Raw genomic sequence first — 21,613 nt, 5'->3', positions numbered from 1 at the left:
GGCACCAATTGAGGTTGCTAGACCTTATTGGGATAAGAATAGCATCTAATTTATTGTGGTCATCACGGATACAAGATTTGGGGAAGAAGTGTACCAATGCGAGTCAGGGAGTGCCTTTGTTTTACTTCAATCATGGTGCAGTATCTTACGTCCTGTTCTAAATATGTTTAACAGCAAGATTGGATCCATTTGTCTACCACATCTGTATCTTGGACTCCTTTCCTTCTCTATCTGGCCTGCTGATAGTTCCCCTAGACTGACTACAAGGGTGGTCCTCTGCAATTTGTGCACGTCTGTTAGAACCAGCTATTTCTGGTAGGCTAAGGCTGATGCCAAAGCCAGGCAGAAACCACCATTCTAGTCAGGGCAAGGAAGTCACACGCCAAGATAACCCCTGCTCACCCTCTAGGTAGCTTGGCACGAGCAGTCTAGGCTAAACTCGGAGGCGATGTGTAAAGCATTTGCGTCAGCACACAACAGCGACAACATACTAGGCACACCACAAAAGAGACTCCACACAAGGTTATATTAAAATAACTTTTGTATTGTCAAAACATATCAGATAGAAACCACACATGTACATTGTGCCAACTGGCACGGCAATATTCACAAGGGATTATTTACACAGGACAGGGCTACATGGGCCACTGTCATAATCAGCACTTTTAGAAATAGAAATAGTACTTATAGAACTTAGAATAAAAGTGTATAAAATCACTGTACCACAAAGTAACAGTTATAGATCACATCCAGTACCTACTGGGAACAGATAAGTACCACCTACGCAACCCTAAACCCTTAGGAGACTGTCACGCAGGGGACCAGGACCTCAGTAGGACCACCTGTACTAAAAAGAACCACCTAAGTATCACACAGCATTTAGGGGTCTAAGAAAGAACACATTACCCATGATGTATGAAACACATTCAGAGAAGTAGTAAAGAAAAACACATAATGCATAAACCTACACATTCAGCGGTGTTAAGAATAAAGCACATGATGCAATACAAATACATTCAGAGGTACCAGAATAATACAGTCGCGCAAAAGTCACATGATGTCTAAAAACATTCAGAGGTGCAGGAATAAAACATGATGCAAGGAAATACATTCAGAGGTGTGATAACCATACAATTGCGCAAAAACTCACATAAGCCACTACCTGTGGCAGTCCCTAGGCCAACTGGCCTTGTTGGGGCTAGAACGCCCTGAGTCTCAATGTCAGGGGCCTAAACGATGCAGGTGCCCACTACTTGCTGGGCCCCTGGAAACGCTCACAAGGGCCTAAACGCTGCAGCTGTCACTAAGTGCTGCGCAGCTGTGACTGGCCGGGCACCTCTGTGCCAACTCCATCCCTCTCAGGGACTCCCTCTCCATCTTGCGCCTAAACGGTGCAGCTGCCTACTAATTGCTGGGCAGCTGGAGAAAAACTGCGCCGGGGCCCTCACTGGCCCTCAGGCGCCCACTGCGCCATGCTGGAGCCACACAGGCTCTACCAACACCTAGGTCCACGTTGGAGCCACACAGGCTCTACACACACTGGTGCCCCCACGTTGGAGCCTGTCAGGGCTCTAAACTGCAAATGCACCTGGGGAGCCTCGTGGGCTCGAGCCAACGGTGGGGCGACCCACTGCCATTCGGGGCCGCCCTAGCTGCACCAAAGTCAATTATGCCCCTACGAGCCTCTGGGCTCGCCAAACAAGATGCGGCCCCTTGAGCCTCTCTGGGCTCGCAAAACGCTGGGGCGACCCACTGCCCACTGGGGCCGCCCTTGAAGCCCTCGTGGCTTTGCGCTGGCAACAGGCGCGAGCTCGTGCCACTGGGGGGGGCGGACACCGTCAACGTGTCCCGGCGCCCCTCCTCTCTTCTGCCCCACTCTGCCCAGACTCACCGGCAGCCCATCGCGGGCGGGGCGACGGCAGGTCTCTGCTCACTCGAGGCTCTCCCTCCATGCGGGGAGCCTCGTGCCGGCCTTCTCTCTCCCTCGCCGGGGCTCCCTCCGCACACGGGAGCCCCCAGCAGCAGGCCACGCGTCTTCTCCTCTCTGCAGGGCTCCCTCGGCACACGGGAGCCCTGCCAACCGGCCGCCTCGTCTCCTTGGGGCTCCCTCAGCCGAGAGGAGCCCCGAGAACGGCCGCCATCTCCCGCGCCTTCCTTTCTTCCTCCTCCCGCGGACTGCGGGGGCGGGACTTCCGGCCGGCCGCGACAGGATTGGCCGGCCGGTCAATCACTTCCGGGTCGCCGCGGGCAGCGCGGCGGCCCGATCCAGACAGGCAGGCAGCGATCAAAGTGAATGATAAAGCGAGGTGGGCTCTCGTGAATTAAATAAATACGGGCCAGACACCTCAGCACGCCCAGCGCTATCACCGAGCATAAAGCGCTCCTAAGCGCTAGAGAGTCCAGAAAAAGCGCTCTCTAGCGCTTGGGTGAAATGAAACGCTCCTAAGCGCTAGAACACAGGCAGAGGGGAAGCTCAGCGCCTCCAGGCACTAGGAATACAGCTCCAGCGCTCTCCCCAGGAAAATGCGGCTCCTCCATGCTGCCACGGTCCCAGAGCTTCCCAGGGGGCAAAGCCAAGTCCCCCCCATCAGCCCAGGCAGGGCAGAGGGGTCCCCCAGGAGTCCAGGAATCCAGGCATCCAGGGGCTGGGCAGCGCCCACCCCTGGTAGATTCAAGTCAGCCTCAAGAGCAAGAACAAGAACATTTTGGAAGGGGACACAGCCCCTTCTTATACACAGAAAAGGCTTTGAAGTCTTTTGAAGTCTTTGTGTAAGCGAGCCCTAAGCCCTGGGTGTATCTGGTTTCCCTCTCCTGTCAGCCTCAGGTCAGAGGTGACAGTGGGCCATCAGGAGGGAGAGCCAGCATGGTGGGCCGACAGGCACAGCCTGGCACCACCAGCCGCTCTTTCCTCCCATCCCGGACAGCAGATGGGGGCCTTTCATCTACGGCTGACTCAGACCCCCTCCTCCGGGGCCCTGCAGACCCCGTCCTACTCAAAACAGACAGTCCATCCACCAGCAGGCCCAGGCACTCCTGGGCCAGGCTCATCAGCCAATCACGTGCCAGCAGACTCACTACACAATTATGCCAACTTCTAAAAGTGGCACTTCTAGACTAGACACAGCCATGCCGCATATACCATTCTGCAGCATTCATTCTCACGAGTTCACACATATCAAACTCGACCCTGCACTCCCCACGCATCAGGAATCTACCATGGGCATACATATTCCCCATTCATTCCTATGGGAGGGCAGGTCACTCACCACACATACACAGAGAGCACACGCACTTTACACTGTACCACAGTGAAAAAGTGCGCAGAGGCCTAAAATCACCAACCCAGGTTACAAAAACAGGCTAGGAAAAAGCAAAAAGTCACGGGGTGAATCTGCCCAAAGGACCGGGTCCAACACATCCCCCTTCCAGCCAAAACGCAGGGTAGACCAATCACTACACTGATGGGCTTCAATGCTTTGGGCGACAAAACCACGGACGCGGGCCTGCACGGCAGGGACACCTTCCAGTTTTTCGCCACTCTGAACCCACATAGATTTCCCTCAACAAAAGCTCTCTGGCACAACTAGGATACCCCACTGGTACACACTAGTCATCGACAGCCAGGACCAGGCCCTAGGCCATCCAAATGTCACAGGTCCTAACCAATCCCCAGAGTGGGGGGCAGTAACCCCTGGCACACAATAGCCAATCTCCACTCTCTCTCTCAGTGTAGCTACACTACCACTGATCCTTCAACCTAGGGACCACACCCCCAGGCTTACCAGAGGTCACGGGCAAGCATGCCCCAACCTACCTCTACTTCTGTGTTCCCGCACCCTCACAGGGAAGCACTCACCAGAACACAATTCTCCTACCAGATCAGGACCTCACTCCGTCACTGGTCTACCACCTGGAAACTATTCCACTTCTGAGGTACAAAGCACACAGCACAGTCCCTCTTCAAGCAGGTGGGGGGACACAGCACACAGCAAAGCCCCCCTTTTCTCTACCTTAGTGGAAACAACAAACTGCAGGTGGGCCCCAGAACACACAGCAAGGGCAGCCCCCTCAGTCTCTTCAGCTGATCTACTTTGGTAGAGTTCCTCTTGACCTAGAAGTTTCCTAATCTCCCAACCTAGGATCTAAACCCTCAAGTTGCACCGGGGTCAGAAGTACACCATCCTTCTGCACCCCCTTCCAGTTCCATGATTACAGGCCCAGTATGTCTCAGGCTAGACAGAGCACACGCCAGCGGCGTAGCAGCGACACACTCTCCTCCAGTACTCCCTATCACAGGGTGATTCTCAGTATGTTCCAGGCTAGACAGAGCACACGCCAGCGGCGTATCAGCAACACACTTTCCTCCCACCGGGGTCAGAAGTAAGGACACCGTCCCTCTGCACCCCCCTCCAGAGTTCTGCACCCTCCCACCTTGGAGCGGTACCCCTGGAAGCCAACAACCGGTCAGGACACTGATTACAGATGCCCTTCCCTCCAGGTCAGGCTGAACCTGGCCTCCCCCCTCCTCGGGTAACGACCTCCAGAGGGCCCACAAATGGTCAAGCACTCTATACGGTCAAATGCCCAGCGAACCAGGACTTCTGCACCCTCCACTTAGGAGTGGTACTGCCCAACACCAGGACCGCCGGAGTTCTGATTACAGACACTCCCCGTCCTCTAGACACAGGAAGATTCTCCTCAAATGACTTGTAAGTACAGCCTAGGCCCCTGACCTGGCGCTCCCTTAGGGAACCCTCCAGGCCCTGAGACAGGGTTTCCAGCCAACGTGGGACACACCGTCCCACCCTCACTCCGCCTCCACTGAGACAGGACGTGAGCCCCTACACCCCTACCATCCTAATGGGACCTAGCTGGGCTACACATGAACCTCTTCACCTACACAGGATCATCAGATACACAAGCCACTACTTTTAGAATCACTCCCTAATGCGTCTGTAAGACATCTAGCACACCGCCAGACATCCACCTTCTTGTCCAATGCCTCTGCAGGACCTCCTGCACACCACCAGAGGTACACCTACGTGCAAGCTCCTTTGAAAAGAAACTCGCACCAACTCCTCCAGTTCAACACAGCACTCATCCACACACTCCCCTTCCAGACTGGTGAGACAGTTCCTCACTGCCTCTGACTCTCAACCTGTCACCCTCTTACTGAGCACCAGGCACCATACTCTGGGAACTGGGAATGGGAATTCACGCACTGGACACATTTAAGCTGCCACCACTGGATCCTACCATACTGGGGAATCCAGACACACACACTACACTCAGGGAATAACCACCCTCCTGAGCAACAATTTCTCCTCCACCCTCCCTCTCTTCCATCTACCCACACAGGGACAGGAACGGGAATTGGACACTGGACGAAGCAAGGGATTCCTAATCTATGGGAACCTCCCCTCTCTACTGGCGTCCCGCCCTGTCATTTTCTCTCATCTGCCACTAAACATAAAGCGCAGGAACACCATCTGAAAATGACACTCTTGAGGAAAAACAAAATCAAAAACAATAATCCCAAACATGTGACTATCTGAAAAATGCAGAGTTTTGTAATGTAGCCAGTTGTCGCTATGGCACTGCGCAAACACAAGCCCAAATCCGCACCGCTGACCCACCAATGTTAGAACCGGCTATTTCTGGTAGGCTAAGGCTGATGCCAAAGCCAGGCAGAAACCACCATTCTAGTCAGGGCAAGGAAGTCACACGCCAAGATAACCCCTGCTCACCCTCTAGGTAGCTTGGCACGAGCAGTCTAGGCTAAACTCGGAGGCGATGTGTAAAGCATTTGCGTCAGCACACAACAGCGACAACATACTAGGCACACCACAAAAGAGACTCCACACAAGGTTATATTAAAATAACTTTTGTATTGTCAAAACATATCAGATAGAAACCACACATGTACATTGTGCCAACTGGCACGGCAATATTCACAAGGGATTATTTACACAGGACAGGGCCACATGGGCCACTGTCATAATCAGCACTTTTAGAAATAGAAATAGTACTTATAGAACTTAGAATAAAAGTGTATAAAATCACTGTACCACAAAGTAACAGTTATAGATCACATCCAGTAACTACTGGGAACAGGTAAGTACCACCTACGCAACCCTAAACCCTTAGGAGACTGCCACGCAGGGGACCAGGACCTCACTAGGACCACCTGTACTAGAAAGAACCACCTAAGTATCACACAGCATTTAGGGGGCTAAGAAAGAACACATTACCCATGATGTATGAAACACATTCAGAGGAGTAGTAAAGAAAAACACATAATGCATAAACCTACACATTCAGCGGTGTTAAGAATAAAGCACATGATGCAATACAAATACATTCAGAGGTACCAGAATAATACAGTCTCGCAAAAGTCACATGATGTCTAAAAACATTCAGAGGTGCAGGAATAAAACATGATGCAAGGAAATACATTCAGAGGTGCGATAACCATACAATTGCGCAAAAACTCACATAAGCCACTACCTGTGGCAGTCCCTAGGCCAACTGGCCTTGTTGGGGCTAGAACGCCCTGAGTCTCAATGTCAGGGGCCTAAACGATGCAGGTGCCCACTACTTGCTGGGCCCCTGGAAACGCTCACAAGGGCCTAAACGCTGCAGCTGGCACTAAGTGCTGCGCAGCTGTGATTGGCAGGGCACCTCTGTGCCAACTCCATCCCTCTCAGGGACTCCCTCTCCATCTTGCGCCTAAACGGTGCAGCTGCCCACTAATTGCTGGGCAGCTGGAGAAAAACTGCGCCAGGGCCCTCACTGGCCCTCAGGCGCCCACTGCGCCATGCTGGAGCCACACAGGCTCTACCAACATCTAGGTCCACGTTGGAGCCACACAGGCTCTACACACACTGGTGCTCCCACGTTGGAGCCTGTCAGGGCTCTAAACTGCAAATGCCCCTGGGGAGCCTCGTGGGCTCGAGCCAACGGTGGGGCGACCCACTGCCATCCGGGGCCGCCCTAGCTGCACCAAAGTCAATTATGCCCCTACGAGCCTCTCGGCTCGCCAAACAAGATGCGGCCCCTTGAGCCTCTCTGGGCTCGCAAAATGCTGGGGCGACCCACTGCCCACTGGGGCCGCCCTTGAAGCCCTCGTGGCTTTGCGCTGGCAACAGGCGCGAGCTCGCGCCACTGGGGGGGGGCGGACACTGTCAACGTGTCCCGGCGCCCCTCCTCTCTTCTGCCCCACTCTGCCCAGACTCACCGGCAGCCCATCGCGGGCGGGGCGACGGCAGGTCTCTGCTCACTCGAGACTCTCCCTCCATGTGGGGAGCCTCGCGCCGGCCTTCTCTCTCCCTCGCCGGGGCTCCCTCCGCACACGGGAGCCCCCAGCAGCAGGCCACGCGTCTTCTCCTCTCTGCAGGGCTCCCTCGGCACACGGGATCCCTGCCAACCGGCCTCCTCGTCTCCTTGGGGCTCCCTCAGCCGAGAGAAGCCCCGCGAACGGCCGCCATCTCCCGCGCCTTCCTTTCTTCCTCCTCCCGCGGACTGCGGGGGCGGGACTTCCGGCCGGCCGCGACAGGATTGGCCGGCCGGTCAATCACTTCCGGGTCTCCGCGGGCAGCGCGGCGGCCCGATCCAAACAGGCAGGCGGGCGGCGATCAAAGTGAATGATAAAGCGAGGTGGGCTCTCGTGAATTAATTAAATAAATACGGGCCAGACACCTCAGCGCGCCCAGCGCTATCTCCGAGCATAATGAAATGAAATGAAAAATTGCACTTGTATAGCGCGTAACTACCCGGAGGCCTCGCAGCGCTTAAGCGCATAAAGCGCTCCTAAGCGCTAGAGAGTCCAGAAAAAGCGCTCTCAATCGCTTGGGTGAAATGAAGCGCTCCTAAGAGCTAGATTACAGGCAGAGCGCTCCCAGGCGCTCAGGGTGAAGCTCAGCGCCTCCAGGCACTAGGAATACAGCTCCAGCGCTCTCCCCAGGAAAATACGGCTCCTCCATGCTGCCACGGTACCAGAGCTTCCCAGGGGGCAAAGCCAAGTCCTCCCATCAGCCCAGGCAGGGCGGAGGGGTCCCCCAGGAGTCCAGGAATCCAGGCATCCAGGGGCTGGGCAGTGCCCACCCCTGGTAGATTCAAGTCAGCCTCAAGAGCAAGATCAAGAACATTTTGGAAGGGGACACAGCCCCTTCTTATACACAGAAAAGGCTTTGAAGTCTTTTGAAGTCTTTGTGTAAGCGAGCCCTAAGCCCTGGGTGTATCTGGTTTCCCTCTCCTGTCAGCCTCAGGTCAGAGGTGACAGTGGGCCATCAGGAGGGAGAGCCAGCATGGTGGGCCGACAGGCACAGCCTGGCACCACCAGCCGCTCTTTCCTCCCATCCCGGACAGCAGATGGGGACCTTTCATCTACCGCTGACTCAGACCCCCTCCTCCGGGGCCCTGCAGACCCCGTCCTACTCAAAACAGACAGTCCATCCACCAGCAGGCCCAGGCACTCCTGGGCCAGGCTCATCAGCCAATCACGTGCCAGCAGACTCACTAAACAATTATGCCAACTTCTAAAAGTGGCGCTTCTAGACTAGACACAGCCATGCCGCATATACCATTCTGCAGCATTCATTCTCACGAGTTCACACATATCCAACTCGACCCTGCACTCCCCACGCATCAGGAAACTACCATGGGCATACATATTCCCCATTCATTCCTATGGGAGGGCAGGTCACTCACCACACATACACAGAGAGCACACGCACTTTACACTGTACCACAGTGAAAAAGTGCGCAGAGGCCTAAAATCACCAACCCAGGTTCCAAAAACAGGCTAGGAAAAAGCAAAAAGTCACGGGGTGAACCTGCCCAAAGGACCGGGTCCAACACAGTCCAAGCGCAAACCACCCATGCACCTAGACCGTCATGGTGCGGAGAGGAGAGGAGAGGAGAAGAGGGGAGGAGGGGAGGGGGAAGAGGAGGTAGAGGGGGAGACAGCAGTGCGGGGAGGAGAGGAGAGGAGAAGAGAGGAGAGGAGAGGAAAGGTAAGGGGATGGTAAAGTGAGGGAGGGGAGGGGGAGAAGAGTAGTGAAGGGAGGGGGAAAGGGGGAGAAAACAGGGCATGAGAGGAGAGGAGAAGAGAGGAAAGGAAACGGGAAGGGGAAGGGGTGAGAAGAGGAGAGGAGGGGAGCGGAGGAGGGGAGGGGGAAGGGGTTGGAGAAGAGAGGAGAGGAGAGGTTAAGGGAGGGGGTAGGGCAGAGGAGAGGGTAGGGGAGGGTAGAGGAGAGGAGAGGGATGTATGACGTTACAACGCATACTTTTACAGCGCATACCTTTACAACACATTTTTTACAACGCAACATCCATTACAACGCATTCCAATACAACACATGCCATAACAACGAATTTTTTAAAACTACCTTTACAATGCATTCCATTACAACACATACTACCTTTACAACGCATACCATTACAACGCATAACATTACATTGCATCAATGGTAAGTATTGGATAGTGTAGGGGTAAAAATTACTATTCTAACTCCAGGGGGTGCAACAGTAGGGTAAGTGTTGGATAGTGTAGGGGTAAAAATTACTATTCTAACTCCAGGGGGTGCAACAGTAGGGTAAGTGTTGGATAGTGTAGGGGTAAAAATTACTATTCTAACTCCAGGGGGTGCAACAGTAGGATAGGTGTTGGAAAGTGTACGGGTACTATGCGTTGTAATGTTATGCGTTGTAATGGTATGCGTTGTAATGACATGCGTTGTAGTGGTATAGGTTGTAGTGTCATGCGTTGTAATGGTTGCGTTGTAATGGCATGCGATGTAATGGATGTTGCGTTGTAAAAGTTTCATTGTAATGGTAGTGCATTGTAAAAGTTGCGTTGTAAAGGTTGTTTCCAGAGGAAAGGGGAGGGGGGGAGGGGGGGAGGGGAGGGAGGGGAGTGGAGGAGAGGGGGGAGGGGAGGGGAAAAGAGAGGAGAGAGTAGGGGAGAGGAGAGGAGAGGAGAGGTGAGGTGAGGTGAGGTGAGGTGAGGTGAGGTGAGGTGAGGTGAGGTGAGGAGAGGTGATGTCTATTGGCCCAACCTTTAAAATGTGTGACAAAAGCAATTCCAAAATAATATGCCAACAACCCCAGTAAATATAGCTAGTGAGATATATATACCCCATTAATACTTTGTTTCACAAAGCAATGGGTGGAAGATAACAATTGATTCCCACTTTGCATGCAGGATTCAGGATGGACTGTTCAATGGTGAACCATGTGGAGTGCTTGCTTACCTTGCAGAAAAAACATTTACTCAGTGAGCAACCGGAATTTGTACATATGCTTCGCTGAATTGAATCAGGCATTTGACACAATTAGGAGAGATGTACCAAGGATTAAACTAAATGGATTTTGTCCTGGGCCAGTATTTATCCAGTAATCATACCAGGAATTGGAGTCAGTGTTAATCTGGAGGGGCAGCAGACACTCCTTCGGATTTCAGAGCAATGATGCCCTTATTACAAAAACACCTCTTGACTCCTGTCTCGTTATCTCTGAATTTGGAAAACATGGACGATGGACCAGTAACTCCCCAAGCATTGGGGGATGGTGCAAAACAATTTCAGTATAATGAGAACAAAACTATCCTGCTGGACTGTAGACATGTGAGAGTACTTCTGTATGTAAGTGGTGGTAGGAGCACAGCTGCCAGTTCTGCAGCAGGGGCTGTGGCAGTGGTACTGGGACTGCCAAGTGTGAGAGGCCCTACTGCACTGTATTATGGCTATTTTTACAGCTTAATTGAATACATTTCTAATCTACTGATTTAGGATGTAGGGTGCTGGGGGGAAACACTGCTGCTGCTTTTTTTACAGGGGGCCGATATTGCAGCACTGCTAAACCCCAGCCCCCAGTGACAACAAGCATTTGCAATGCAATAGGTCTTACGAGACTTTGAGCTATTGGCACTGTAAATGTCACTTGGTTAAATTCTTGCAAATGCAAGACCTATGGCATTCCAAAGAAGCAGCCGCCATTGTCCCCGCTGCTTGAAACGTATGGCGCTCTGAATGTTGCAGGAAAGCATGTCGTGCCTGCAGTAAGACAAAACTCACTAAAGAAATAGTGCTTACAGACTAAATAACAGACGGTGTAACAACAGAAGTAAAAGGGCCAGTTCTCACGGGTGGTTACAAATTAAGACAAGGCGGTATTAAGGAAGGACTAACAAGCCGAAAACTGAATCAGAAGCTAGCATTTACAAAGGACAAAGACACAAGCCAATGAAAAATATGGCGGGAGGGGGCAGAGCTTCAAATGTATTCTCTAATACAGCATGCCTCGCGGAGCAGCCCATGCGCTGCCCAGGCTTGACCTAAAAACTGCCCCTCGAGTCTAAAACTGCCACCACCCATCTGGCCTATGGGTAAATGCCCCGTTCCCACTACCGCCAGTCCCGCCCTAAGTAGACAACCACTTCTGAGTAGCTCTCTTGCCTAACGATTTTTCACAGTAACACTACCGCTTTTAATAAGGCCCTCCACAGTAGGGTGCAGAGATTCCAGCTCACATTGAATGAAATATAAAAAACATGCCCCAGTGCAGGCATGTACTTTAATTGATAGATTTAATGCTGAAATGAAATGATTTTTAAAAAAATTATTTGCTTTGGAATTAGTGTTTGATATGAAATGGTTTGTGTTCATAAAGCATTTGTTGATAATGGGAAGTTTATGTGAATCTGGCACTTTTTCATAAACAGCTACTTGCAGTAAGAAAGCATTTGAGATTGTGCGCAATATAAGGTGAAGGAGAACTCCTGTTAGCATTTTAGGGGAAGGTCATACGCTTCTGCCTAAACTGCAGGGGAGAGGGTGCGCGAATGATCTGTGGAGAGGTGTTATTCGAGATTCTACAATGCAGTCTTGAGAAGTGACCATAAGTAAGAATCTATGCAAGTTTATGCAAAAAAACACCCTATTCGAGCCTAGTCTAACTTCATAAAAAACATTATGGGGCAGATTTACAAGCCCCTTGCACCACTTTTGCGTAATTTTTAACATGGGAAAAATTACGCAAAAGTGGCGCAAGGGGCTTGTAAATCTGCCCCTATATATGCTGTGTAACCCAATGGCCGTGAGAAGCTAATGTCCTTTCTATGCTGTGCAAGCATTACAACCTTTTTTTATTCAGTGTTGAGCTGAATCACAGAGTGGGTTATTAAGGAAGAAAAGTGGTTTCATAAAGAATAATGTGAGGCATTGCCCCGATTAAGTCCTCCTCATCCGAGACTTACTTGTCAATAGATAATGGAGGACGCTATGAAGCAACCCGGAAGTACACTCGCATGCCCACTGGCACTCAAAATAAAGCAAGGGAGGTAAAAGGGTTAATAAGGTATTGCGTGGCGTGGGTATTGTAAGGTTAAGCATGTTTTTGTGGACCACAGTGGAAGGGAACCGTAACTCGAAACCTTCAAAAACATTCTTCTTTTGTAGGAAGTCGAGACTGAGAGGTATTCAAAATAGTGGATTCAATGGCAAGAACTATTCTACTTCGAAAGTCACACATTGCATTTATGAGATTAAAAGCTTAAGGTCTAAACAGGTGGTCAGAAGTGGCAGAAATCGAGGTCAAAGTGGTATACGTGGCATTTTGTATTTAATGCATCGTCTAAGTAAAAACAACTGGACAACAATATGCATACTTGTTATTTTAGCAGACAAATCGCTTATAAAAAGTAGTTTGCAATTGTGAGGAAACAAAACGTGTGTGCCATTGTGTAATAACAAGTTTATTCAGGTGTGACCTGCACCATGAAAAGGATGAGAGGTGATTTCATAGTATTGAGAGCCGGTCTGCTGGCGCAGTGGACAAATGCATCCACAGCAGGGGCCTGTGTTCGACCTCATGGTCACAGGTTCTAATCCCGGCGAGTCCACTCAGCCTTTCATCCATTTAAGGTCGATAAAATGAGTACCGTTGGGTAACAATATACATCTGTTATTCAGCGCCTTGAGACCTTCGGGTGATACGTGTGCTATACAAAAGTACATGTTATGTTAAGTCGAATTACTTGCAAGAAATCGTATAATTCTGTTTCGGCCTGGTGAAAAATTTTGAAGGTTGCCGTTTACTATAAGTATTACGGGAAACGGTATTTGCGGCAGTATTTGTCCCTGCATGAAATGTGGTTCTGACCCAGCATGAAATACTTGCACAAGCCGAGCCTGCGACATTTCACCCACAGGGCCCTGTACCAGTTGTGCAAATTGGGTTGCCAAATGTTGCATTCAGACCAAAAGGTGAAATGAAAGGTAGAAAAGTCACACTGAGTGTATATGGCTTTCACAATGCAGCTGCTGTGCTGTTCAGCGTCTTGGGCCTATGAAGCAGGCCCAGAGAACAGCAGCATCCATTTTACATGCAGACTGTCATCCAGTGGTAAGGAATGGTTAGAGAGGGTATGGTGAGGGGAAACCGTAAGACTTTTGTTTTGTTTTTCTACCATGGAGCCTGTCCACTGTTCATCTTGTAGGCGACATGGTAAGGGATTGGGACAAAGTCTCCATGGTCTATAAAAACTATAACCATGTGTAGGATTATAGTAGCTACTTTTCAAAATGGATATTGATTTATTGATGCACCAAAAAAGTATGACTTTGTTGTTCTTTGATGAAATATCCAGATTTGTTAACAAAGAACAATTGATGGACAGAATGCTGAACAATGTCAAACATTCACCCCAGTACAGAGATCTGGGCCTAAATCCGTTGTTTTTGTGCTCCCCATGCCATTCAAGTTTAAACCCAGCCATATGCAAATCAGTCTTGACCGTGCTCCCCATGGGAACAGCCCAGCCTGAACTGCCAGGCCAGGTCCTCTCTGGACCGCAAACAAGCATCCGAGGACCGGTTTTGGGGTATCATCCCTCATCAGACAGGCTAGCTTGACTCCAGTGGCATGGAGAGTACAGGATCCACCGTCCCACTCGGGGTGACAAATGCAAAAAGCACAATTAATAGACAGAATGCTGAACAATGTCAAACATTCACCCCGGTACGGAGGGTCTACGCCTAAAGCCATTGTTTTTTTTTGCTCTCCGTGTCATTCCAGTTTAATACAGCCATGTTTGCTCACCAGAGAAGGTTTTTACCATCATGTTTGGCAGAGGTATTCTAATGACATTGCTAGATATGTCTGTCCGAATCAGATCAAAGCTGTAAGTGTCTTGGAAAAGCGCACTCCACCAGGAATTCACCTGTTTACCCAATAGGCCTACATCTACCTTCTGGCCACAAACAAGACTAGCCAAGTACTATGTTGGGTAATGTTAGAACAGGGATTTCTGGTTGGCTAAGGCTTACGCCAAACCCAGGCAGAAACCACCATTCTAGTCAGGGCAAGGGGGTCACACGCCAAGATAACCCCTGCTCACCCCCTTGATAGCTTTGCACGAGCAGACAGGCTTTTCCCGGAGGCGATGTGTAAAGAATTTGCGCACGCACGCAACAGCAACAACATCCTAGGCACACCACAAAAGGAACTCCACACAAGGTTATATAAAGATAACTTTTGTATTGTCAAAACACATCAGATAGTAATCACACAATATTCATTGTGCCAACTGGCAGGGGCAATATTCACACAGGATTATTTACATTAGGACAGGGCCACGTGGGCCACTGTCAGAATCAGCACTTAGTAGAACTAGCTCTTAGAATAACTGTCACACCAAATCACAATTATAGATCACAACCAGTAACCACTGGTACCAAGGAGGTACACACTACGCAATACTAATAACCATAGGCATAGATCACGCATGGACACATAACCTCTCTAGTATAACATACTAGGCAAAGCAAACTTCTAAGCATGAGCACCTTTAGAAGTATAACACAAGCATAAAGGCAAAGCACATTACGCAGCAATCACATTTAGGCCTAAACAGTATAACTACAGTAGGCGATCTCTCACTAGTCTAAACACATTAGACTCTGCCTCCTAAGAATAAATCACATTTAGGGGCATACCTAACAGCGAAGTAAACTCTCACTGACATAAACCCACATAGGTAAAATAGCCTCATAATCATAGTAACATCACATTGCGCAATAATCACATTAGGCAATTACCATTCTAAACATAGTAAAATCACATTGCTCAGAAATCACCTTAGGGCCTTGCGCCCTATCCACATACCAGCCCCCTGGCCAACTGGCCATCGCAAGAAGGGGCTTAAATGCCCTGTGTCCAGAATGTCAGGGCGCACTGCCATTGCAGCGCCAGTCAGGGGTGCGCCACCGGCGCAAACCTAAACATTGCAGCTGCCCACTACTTGCTGGGCAGCTGATGACAATCACAAGGGCCTAAACGCTGCAGCTGGCACTAAGTGCTGCACAGCTGTAGAAGGCCTGGCACCACTGTGCCATCTCTGTACCACTCAGGGACTCTCAAAATTGCGCCTAAACGGTGCAGCTGCCCACTACTTGCTGGGCAGCTGGGGATCAGTAAAGCTGTGACAGGGCCCTCACTGGCCCTTAGGAGCAAAGACTGCGCCACAGGCTCTCACTAGCCCTTTAACAAAATTGCGCCAAACTGAGCCACCCGGCGCTCAATGAACTGTACCCCCAGGGGCCCACTGGCCCCTTAAACAATCACAGGTGCCCCCAAACGTTGGAGCTCTCAGGCTCTGGCCACAAAAATGCGGCTTGGGCTCTCACTGGCCCTCTATAAACAAATGTGTCCAACGTTGGAACCACGGGGCTCTAGAAATACACACATGGTCTTGAGCCTCTCAGGCTCCTAAAACAAATATGGCCCCGTCGTTCGAGCCCCCCCTGTGAGGGCTCGAGATCACGGAAATGCCCCCAAATCACCGGAGTCCCTCTCGGGGGACTCGAAGTAAACTATGCCCCCAAGAGCCTCTCTTGGCTCCTCACAAATGCAACCTTTCGTCGGAAGGGCCCGCTATCAAGTGGGGCCGCTCAAGGAATCTGCCGAGACCTCCACGGGGCCTTTAAAATACCATGCTGAGCCACGTGGGAGCGGCCCGCTGCCATCCGGGGCCGCTCTATCACACAACCTGCCCCCACATTGGAGCGCCCCCCTAGCAGGCGGGGGCTGCTCTGAAGAGGATGCTGCCCTGCCCCCTGCTCAGCCCTCACTTACCGGGCTTCGGGGACTTCTCTCTTGGTGGCAGCCGCCGCTGGACTCCTCCGTCGGAGCTCTCCCTCGCTCATGGGAGCCCTGGCGGCTTCAATGAGGCAGCGGGCGGGGCTCTCTATCTCCGGGGCTCCCTCCTCTGCATGGGAGCCCCGCAACACTGGCGCTGGGTTGCTGGCGGCCCCAGGACTCTCCTTCACTTCTGGGAGCCCCGGGCCGCAGTGACTCGGCCGGCTTTTCTTCCGGCTTGCGGAGGCGGGGTTGCCTCCCGGCTCCTCCCCCGATGACGCGGCGGGAGGGTCGGCCGGCTGGGCCAATCCCAGCGCGGCCTTCGGTGCATGCCGGTGACTGCCTTCTCTTGGGGAACTCGGCCGCGGCGGTGATTTTCCCCTGGCAGACGAGGGGTGGGCACCCTGGAAACTATACAAATATGAGCCCATCCTGCAGGGTGGGCTCCTGCGAGGGTAACACGAAGCGCTACCAAGCGCTTAGGCAAAATAAAGCGCTCCCAAACGCTAGTGTAAAAATAAAGCGCTCTCAAGCGCTAGGGGCCAAAATAAAGCGCTCCCAAGCGCTAGAGGCAAAAATAAAGTCTTCCAGTCCCCCAGGCAAGGCAGAGGGGTCACAGGAATTCCTCCAGCCATTCAAAGCATCCAGGGGCTGGGCAGGGCCCAGGGAGGCAAGCCTTCCCCTGGGCCCAAGCAGCAGCACGCCCCTGGTAGATTCCAGTAGAAACAAGAACATCTTCAGGGTGTCACAGCACCCTTTTTATACAGCATTTCCCTTTGTCTGTGTCTGCAGGGTGGGGGGAGCACTCTTGATGTGCTCAGACACCCCTCCCATTCACTAGTCAGGCTAGGGTCATCAGTCGCACCACAGGGGGCGGAGCCAGCATTGTGTGGGGAAAGCCCAGCCCTATTCAGGTCCCAGGTGCACCCCTCCCTCACATCAGCATGTTAATCTCTCCACTCACCACTGGGCAGACCCATCCAGACTCCTGGAGCCAGGCTCACCAGCCAGCTCCAGCCAATCATACGCCAGACACAAATTACACAAACATGCCAACTTCTAGAAGTGGCACTTCCACACTAGACACAATCATGCCGCATACATCACTGCGCAGCATTCAATCTCACGAGTTTGCACATACCAAACTTGACCCTGCACTCCAGACACATCAGGAACTACCAGGGTCACACATATTCCCCATGCATTCCTATGGGAGGGCAGGTCACTCACCACACATACACAGAGAGCTCACGCACTTTACACTGTACCACAGTGAAAATGTGCGCAGAGGCCTAAAATCACCAACACCAGATTACAGAAATAGGCTAGGAAAAAGCAAAAAGTTTCGGGGTGAACCTGCCAAAAATGCCAGGTCCAACAGGTAGAGTATGCACTGTGCAGCAACGGGTGATGTGAAAAATGTGTTTTCTCTGTTTCAGGATGCTGCTCCAGCAGTTCACGGAAGCCTTAAAGATGACCAACCGAAATCCAGACGTCTTCTTTCTCTGGACACATTTCGAGGGTAAATATATATATTTGTTAAATTACTCATTTAAGAATTTCAGCAGTGTGTATTTCAAGGGTTATTCACTGAGCCCCTTTTTGGCAGAAAAGATCAGTAAAAAAGATGTAAGCCCCTGTAGATTCCACAGTTACTGTTCCATCCTTCGAGGTGGTCATTCCCAATTTTCTGTCAGGGACACACTATTAATTTCTTGCCAAAGGAAGCCCACGAAGCTCGTTTTTTGCAAAAAAAATTTTGTGTTGAAATTGTTTATTAGCATTTATTAAATATAAGACAATAAAAGCAATAAAATACAGAAATGAGCAATATACTAACAAATTACATTGGAAGTATGCACAAAGTTAAATATGTATGAATTCATAAGGATGAAGACTGTAACTTATTTAAATACAAGTAATACAATAATAAGATGAAAGGAGGATAAAATAATTCAGTTGTGAATAAAACAATAAGCTATTTGATTCAAAAACTCTAATGACTTGGGGTGAGATAAAAATTCATTTTAAAGCAAAAACAGATCGAGAACTTGATATAAGTTGAATGTTTATTAATAAAATCAGCTTTCCATGGTGTAATATTCCCACTAGACACCTTAATTAGATTCCTTTTAATTCACATCTTGTCTATAGTATTGACACTGCCCGGACCCTTAACTTTGTGTCAGTTATTGGTAACTCTCATGTGGTGGAAGAAGCTGCAGTCCTCGTGGATGGTCACTGGCAGCGGTGGACTGTGAGCTAAAGCAGCCCTGGATAGTATGTTCTTTACCAGCTTAAAATTTTACAAAGTGAGTGTAGCAAGTGAGACCAAGCGTCGGAGGAGGATTTTAGAGGCTGGGTAAAATGGTGTCCTTGTCTACACCAATATTGGGGCTGCTGGTGCAACACTTTAAACATTGTAAAAAGTGACGTACCTGCGGCGCAAGGAGCTTGTGAATAACCCCCATGTGTGCACTTCCAGGAGGCTGTTTACTAGGATAGAGGGTGGATTATCCAACCCACCCACTGCTTGAACCAACCCCCTGATCGTCACCCTACCAGGGCCTTTCCTTGTTTCCAATATGGCCAGTCCAGCCCTAGCAGCAGGCGATTTGAGTTGGTGGATAGTAATGACAACCATGGTGTGTTGGTGTTTAGCGACAGGTACCCATGAAGCTGTGCGATAAACGATACATCTGTAACCATCATGCGGGGTGAGTACCTGGAGATCTGTAACCTCTTTTGATGCGAGTCGCTGATTTGTGACAATCACTGCATGTGAGTAGCTGGGGGACCCGTAGCCCTGATATGTTGTGAATAGTTGAATATTCACCATCAGAGTGTGGTAGTTGCCAGTGGCCATGTTGCATCCTGATCTCTTGACTGGGTGAGAGTATTCTGCTTAATTCAGAGACTCTGTCCCTCACCACCCCTTGTTGTAAATATTTTTGTCCACCCTAAACATGGAAGGGTATACTCAGACATGAGTCCCTTGCTCATTGCACCATCAGGATTCAAGCAAGCCGGGCCGAAGACGGCTGTAATGCCAGAAACCGGTCCCCGGTAGCTTGTTTCCTTCCCAGTGTAAGAATTGGCTTTTGTAGTCTGGTCTGCCCTGTTCCCATGATGCACTGGGCCAGGGACAGACTAATTTGCATACAGCCAGGTTCTGAAACTGGGATGGTGCAATGAGCTAAAAAACGGTGTTGGATCTAGCCCTGATCTCTTGACTGGGTGAGAGTATTCTGCTTAATTCAGAGACTCTGTCCCTCACCACCCCTTGTTGTAAATATTTTTGTCCACCCTAAGCGTGGAAGGGTATACTCAGACATGAGTCCCTTGCTCATTGCACCATCAGGATTCAAGCAAGCCGGGCCGAAGACGGCTGTAATGCCAGAAACCGGTCCCCGGAAGCTTGTTTCCTTCCCAGTGTAAGAATTGGCTTTTGTAGTCTGGTCTGCCCTGTTCCCATGATGCACTGGGCCAGGGACAGACTAATTTGCATACAGCCAGGTTCTGAAACTGGGATGGTGCAATGAGCTAAAAAACGGTGTTGGATCTAGCCCTGATCTCTTGACTGGGTGAGAGTATTCTGCTTAATTCAGAGACTCTGTCCCTCACCACCCCTTGTTGTAAATATTTTTGTCCACCCTAAGCATGGAAGGGTATACTCAGACGTGAGTCCCTTGCTCATTGCAACATCAGGATTCAAGCAAGCCGGGCCGAAGACGGCTGTAATGCCAGAAACCGGTCCCCGGAAGCTTGTTTCCTTCCCAGTGTAAGAATTGGCTTTTGTAGTCTGGTCTGCCCTGTTCCCATGATGCACTGGGCCAGGGACAGACTAATTTGCATACAGCCAGGTTCTGAAACTGGGATGGTGCAATGAGCTAAAAAACGGTGTTGGATCTAGCCCTGATCTCTTGACTGGGTGAGAGTATTCTGCTTAATTCAGAGACTCTGTCCCTCACCACCCCTTGTTGTAAATATTTTTGTCCACCCTAAGCGTGGAAGGGTATACTCAGACATGAGTCCCTTGCTCATTGCACCATCAGGATTCAAGCAAGCCGGGCCGAAGACGGCTGTAATGCCAGAAACCGGTCCCCGGAAGCTTGTTTCCTTCCCAGTGTAAGAATTGGCTTTTGTAGTCTGGTCTGCCCTGTTCCCATGATGCACTGGGCCAGGGACAGACTAATTTGCATACAGCCAGGTTCTGAAACTGGGATGGTGCAATGAGCTAAAAAACGGTGTTGGATCTAGCCCTGATCTCTTGACTGGGTGAGAGTATTCTGCTTAATTCAGAGACTCTGTCCCTCACCACCCCTTGTTGTAAATATTTTTGTCCACCCTAAGCGTGGAAGGGTATACTCAGACATGAGTCCCTTGCTCATTGCACCATCAGGATTCAAGCAAGCCGGGCCGAAGACGGCTGTAATGCCAGAAACCGGTCCCCGGAAGCTTGTTTCCTTCCCAGTGTAAGAATTGGCTTTTGTAGTCTGGTCTGCCCTGTTCCCATGATGCACTGGGCCAGGGACAGACTAATTTGCATACAGCCAGGTTCTGAAACTGGGATGGTGCAATGAGCTAAAAAACGGTGTTGGATCTAGCCCTGATCTCTTGACTGGGTGAGAGTATTCTGCTTAATTCAGAGACTCTGTCCCTCACCACCCCTTGTTGTAAATATTTTTGTCCACCCTAAGCGTGGAAGGGTATACTCAGACATGAGTCCCTTGCTCATTGCACCATCAGGATTCAAGCAAGCCGGGCCGAAGACGGCTGTAATGCCAGAAACCGGTCCCCGGAAGCTTGTTTCCTTCCCAGTGTAAGAATTGGCTTTTGTAGTCTGGTCTGCCCTGTTCCCATGATGCACTGGGCCAGGGACAGACTAATTTGCATACAGCCAGGTTCTGAAACTGGGATGGTGCAATGAGCTAAAAAACGGTGTTGGATCTAGCCCTGATCTCTTGACTGGGTGAGAGTATTCTGCTTAATTCAGAGACTCTGTCCCTCACCACCCCTTGTTGTAAATATTTTTGTCCACCCTAAGCGTGGAAGGGTATACTCAGACATGAGTCCCTTGCTCATTGCACCATCAGGATTCAAGCAAGCCGGGCCGAAGACGGCTGTAATGCCAGAAACCGGTCCCCGGAAGCTTGTTTCCTTCCCAGTGTAAGAATTGGCTTTTGTAGTCTGGTCTGCCCTGTTCCCATGATGCACTGGGCCAGGGACAGACTAATTTGCATACAGCCAGGTTCTGAAACTGGGATGGTGCAATGAGCTAAAAAACGGTGTTGGATCTAGCCCTGATCTCTTGACTGGGTGAGAGTATTCTGCTTAATTCAGAGACTCTGTCCCTCACCACCCCTTGTTGTAAATATTTTTGTCCACCCTAAGCATGGAAGGGTATACTCAGACATGAGTCCCTTGCTCATTGCACCATCAGGATTCAAGCAAGCCGGGCCGAAGACGGCTGTAA

The 21,613-nt window shown here is 50.5% G+C and overlaps 1 protein-coding gene across 1 annotated transcript in view; it reads left to right on the top strand.

Annotated features, from left to right (window-relative positions):
* Positions 1 to 21,613, top strand: part of LOC144754754 (heparan-alpha-glucosaminide N-acetyltransferase-like) — a 1,466,120-nt gene that overhangs the window by 598,313 nt on the left and 846,194 nt on the right. Inside the window, exon 7 of the mRNA XM_078642945.1 lies at positions 17,577 to 17,659. Within this exon, the coding sequence (XP_078499071.1) occupies positions 17,577 to 17,659 (83 nt within the window). The remainder of the gene's footprint in view (positions 1 to 17,576; positions 17,660 to 21,613) is intronic.

Source organism: Lissotriton helveticus, chromosome 5_1 (genome assembly GCF_964261635.1).
Source record: "Lissotriton helveticus chromosome 5_1, aLisHel1.1, whole genome shotgun sequence".
NCBI classification, from domain to species: domain Eukaryota; kingdom Metazoa; phylum Chordata; class Amphibia; order Caudata; family Salamandridae; genus Lissotriton; species Lissotriton helveticus.
Note: the sequence above shows the minus strand (reverse complement) of the source record. Positions and strands in the feature narration are given on the sequence as shown.